Below are 2640 nucleotides of genomic sequence, written 5' to 3' on the forward strand. Positions count from 1 at the left end.
CGAAGAGGTCCTCAAAGCAAAGGCTCATACTATAGTACACACTAAAGAACGGGAGGAAGATGAAGAAAGTGTGGGGTCATCATATTATATCACCATTCATGATGAACAAAATGCTTCATCTTATACGGAAGTCGAGGAAAAGTGCCTTGATATTCATGTATGTCATCACATATCTTTCAATGATGGTGATCCTCAAGATGATGAAGACGCTAAAGATGCACCACCCGAGCTTGAAGAAGGGGTGAAAACAACGGTTGATGCGCTAAAAGAAGTCAATCTCAGAATAGTTGAAGATCCAAAGCCCACATATATAAGTGCCTCTCTAACCAGTGATGAAGAGGGCAAATATATTGAGCTACTTAAGGAGTTCAAAGACGTATTTGCTTGGAGCTACAAAGAAATGCCAGGTTTAGACCCTAAGGTGGTCGTTCATCATCTTGCTGTCAAACGAGGTGCTCGTCCTATGAAGCAAGCACAACGTCGCATCAGACCTGAACTGGTTCCCTTGATTGAAACCGAAGTTAACAAGCTTATTGAGGCTGGTTTTGTTCGTGAAGTTAAATATCCTACATGGATTTCAAGCATCGTCCTTGTAAGAAAGAAGAATGGCTAAATCCGAGTTTGTGTTGACTTTAGGGACCTAAATAACGCTTGTCCTAAGGATGAATTTCCTCTTTCTATCCCTGAGCTCATGATTGATGCAACGACTGGATGCGAGGCGATAACTTTCATGGATGGTTCATCTAGATATAATCAAATTTGCATGGCACCGAAGGATGAAGAACTTACTGCCTTTCGCACCCCTAAAGGTATAAACTGCTACAAGGTAATGCCTTTTGGTTTGAAGAATGCTGGTGCTACATATCAACGTGCCATGCAAAATATTTTTGATGACATGCTTCATAAAAATGTGGAGTGTTATGTTGACGACTTGGTGGTAAAGTCAAGGAATAAAGATGATCACTTGCAAGATTTGAGGATGGTATTTGAACGGCTTCGGAGATACCAACTCAGAATGAATCCATTGAAGTGCGCCTTTGGAGTTACTTCTGGGAAGTTCCTTGGTTTTATTGTTCGATACCGAGGTATCCAAATTGATCAAGCTAAGGTGGATGCTATCTTGAAAATGCCCGAGCCTAAGGATATTCATGAGTTAAAAAGCTTACAAGGTAAGTTGGCATATCTTAGAAGATTTATTTCGAATCTGGCTGGAAGAGCTGGAAGATGCCAACCATTTAGTCGCCTCATGAAGAAAGGGGTTCCTTTTAAATGGGACCAAGCTTGCAGAAATGCTTTTGAAAGCATTAAGTCTTATCTGATGAAACCTCCAGTACTATCAGCCCCCATACCTAGAAAGCCATTAATATTAAACATTTCAGCATAGGAAAGGTCAGTAGGAGCGCTTCTAGCTCAAGGAAACAATGAAGGCAAAGAAAATGCACTTTATTACTTGAGTAGGATGATGACGCCAAATGAGCTCAAGTATTCACCTATCGAGAAGTTATGTTTGGCACTTGTCTTCTCTATTCAAAAGCTGAAGCATTACTTCCAGGCTCACATTGTGCGACTCGTCTCAAGAGCGAATCCTATCAAGTTTGTCATGTCTAAACCAGTCCTAAGCGATCGATTAGCGAGGTGGTACGTCCAATTTCAACAATTTGAAATTGTGTATGTTCCTCAAAAGGCGGTTAAAGGACAAGCATTAGCAGACTTCCTAGCTGACCATCCAATTCCAGATGATTGGGAGTTGTCTGATGAATTGCCTGATGAAGATGCAACGGTCATAGAAATTCAACCTCCTTGGAAGATGTATTTTGATGGCGCTGCACATCGTGAAGGAGCTGGCGTTGGAATAGTGTTTATCACTTCTCAAGGAGAAGTTTTGCCATATTCTTTCACTCTGAAACAACGGTGCTCCAATAATGTTATTGAATATCAAGCGCTCATACTTGGGCTTGAAATGGCTGTGGATATCAAACAATTGCAACTACAAGTTTTTGGAGACTCCAAGTTAGTGATCAATCAGATTTTGGGTAGCTATGAGGTCAAGAAGCCAGAATTGGTGCCACATCACAAATATGCTCAAAGATTGGTAAGTTGGCTTGGAGAGGTAACTATTCGACACGTGCCGAGAAAGGAAAACAACAGAGCTGATGCATTAGCAGCCTTAGCTTCTACATTATCTTTGCCTGATCAGACACAAGTCGTTGTTTGCTAAAGATGGGTAGTTCCTCCACCAAATGATTATGAGGAAGAAGAAAGCGAAGTCAAGTATCCTGCTTCCGTTCTTGAGGTTGAAATTGAAGATTGGTGACAACCATTAATTGATTATCTTTGTTATGGGATATTACCAAAAAATCCCCGAAGGAAGACAGAAATCCGAAGGAGAGCCCCTCGTTTTCTTTATTACAAGAATGCATTCTACAGACGATCATTTGATGGAGTGCTCCTTCGTTGTTTGGGGGCTGATGAATCCCTTCAAGCCCTGCAAGAAGCACATTCTGGAGTATGTGGTGCGCATCAATCTGGGCCAAAACTTCACTTCCACATAAATATGGGGTATTATTGGCCAACCATGGTGAAAGATTATTTAGATTACGCTCGAAGGTGTAAAGCTTGCCAATTCCATGCTAACTTCAT

The 2640-nt window shown here is 41.2% G+C and overlaps 1 protein-coding gene across 1 annotated transcript; it reads left to right on the plus strand.

The window, feature by feature from the left end:
* The first annotated feature begins 1462 nt into the window (after nt 1-1462).
* Nucleotides 1463-2218, plus strand: LOC109207613. Its single transcript, XM_019370559.1, has one exon. It carries the CDS (start codon nt 1463-1465, stop codon nt 2216-2218), a length of 756 nt encoding a protein of 251 aa, XP_019226104.1.
* The last annotated feature ends 422 nt before the right edge of the window (nt 2219-2640 follow it).

This window comes from Nicotiana attenuata, unplaced genomic scaffold (assembly GCF_001879085.1).
Source record: "Nicotiana attenuata strain UT unplaced genomic scaffold, NIATTr2, whole genome shotgun sequence".
Lineage (NCBI taxonomy): Eukaryota > Viridiplantae > Streptophyta > Magnoliopsida > Solanales > Solanaceae > Nicotiana > Nicotiana attenuata.

Bases quoted from the DNA above. Each gene is read 5' to 3' on its own strand.
- LOC109207613 (XM_019370559.1), top strand. From the start codon at position 1,463: ATGACGCCAAATGAGCTCAAGTATTCACCTATCGAGAAGTTATGTTTG.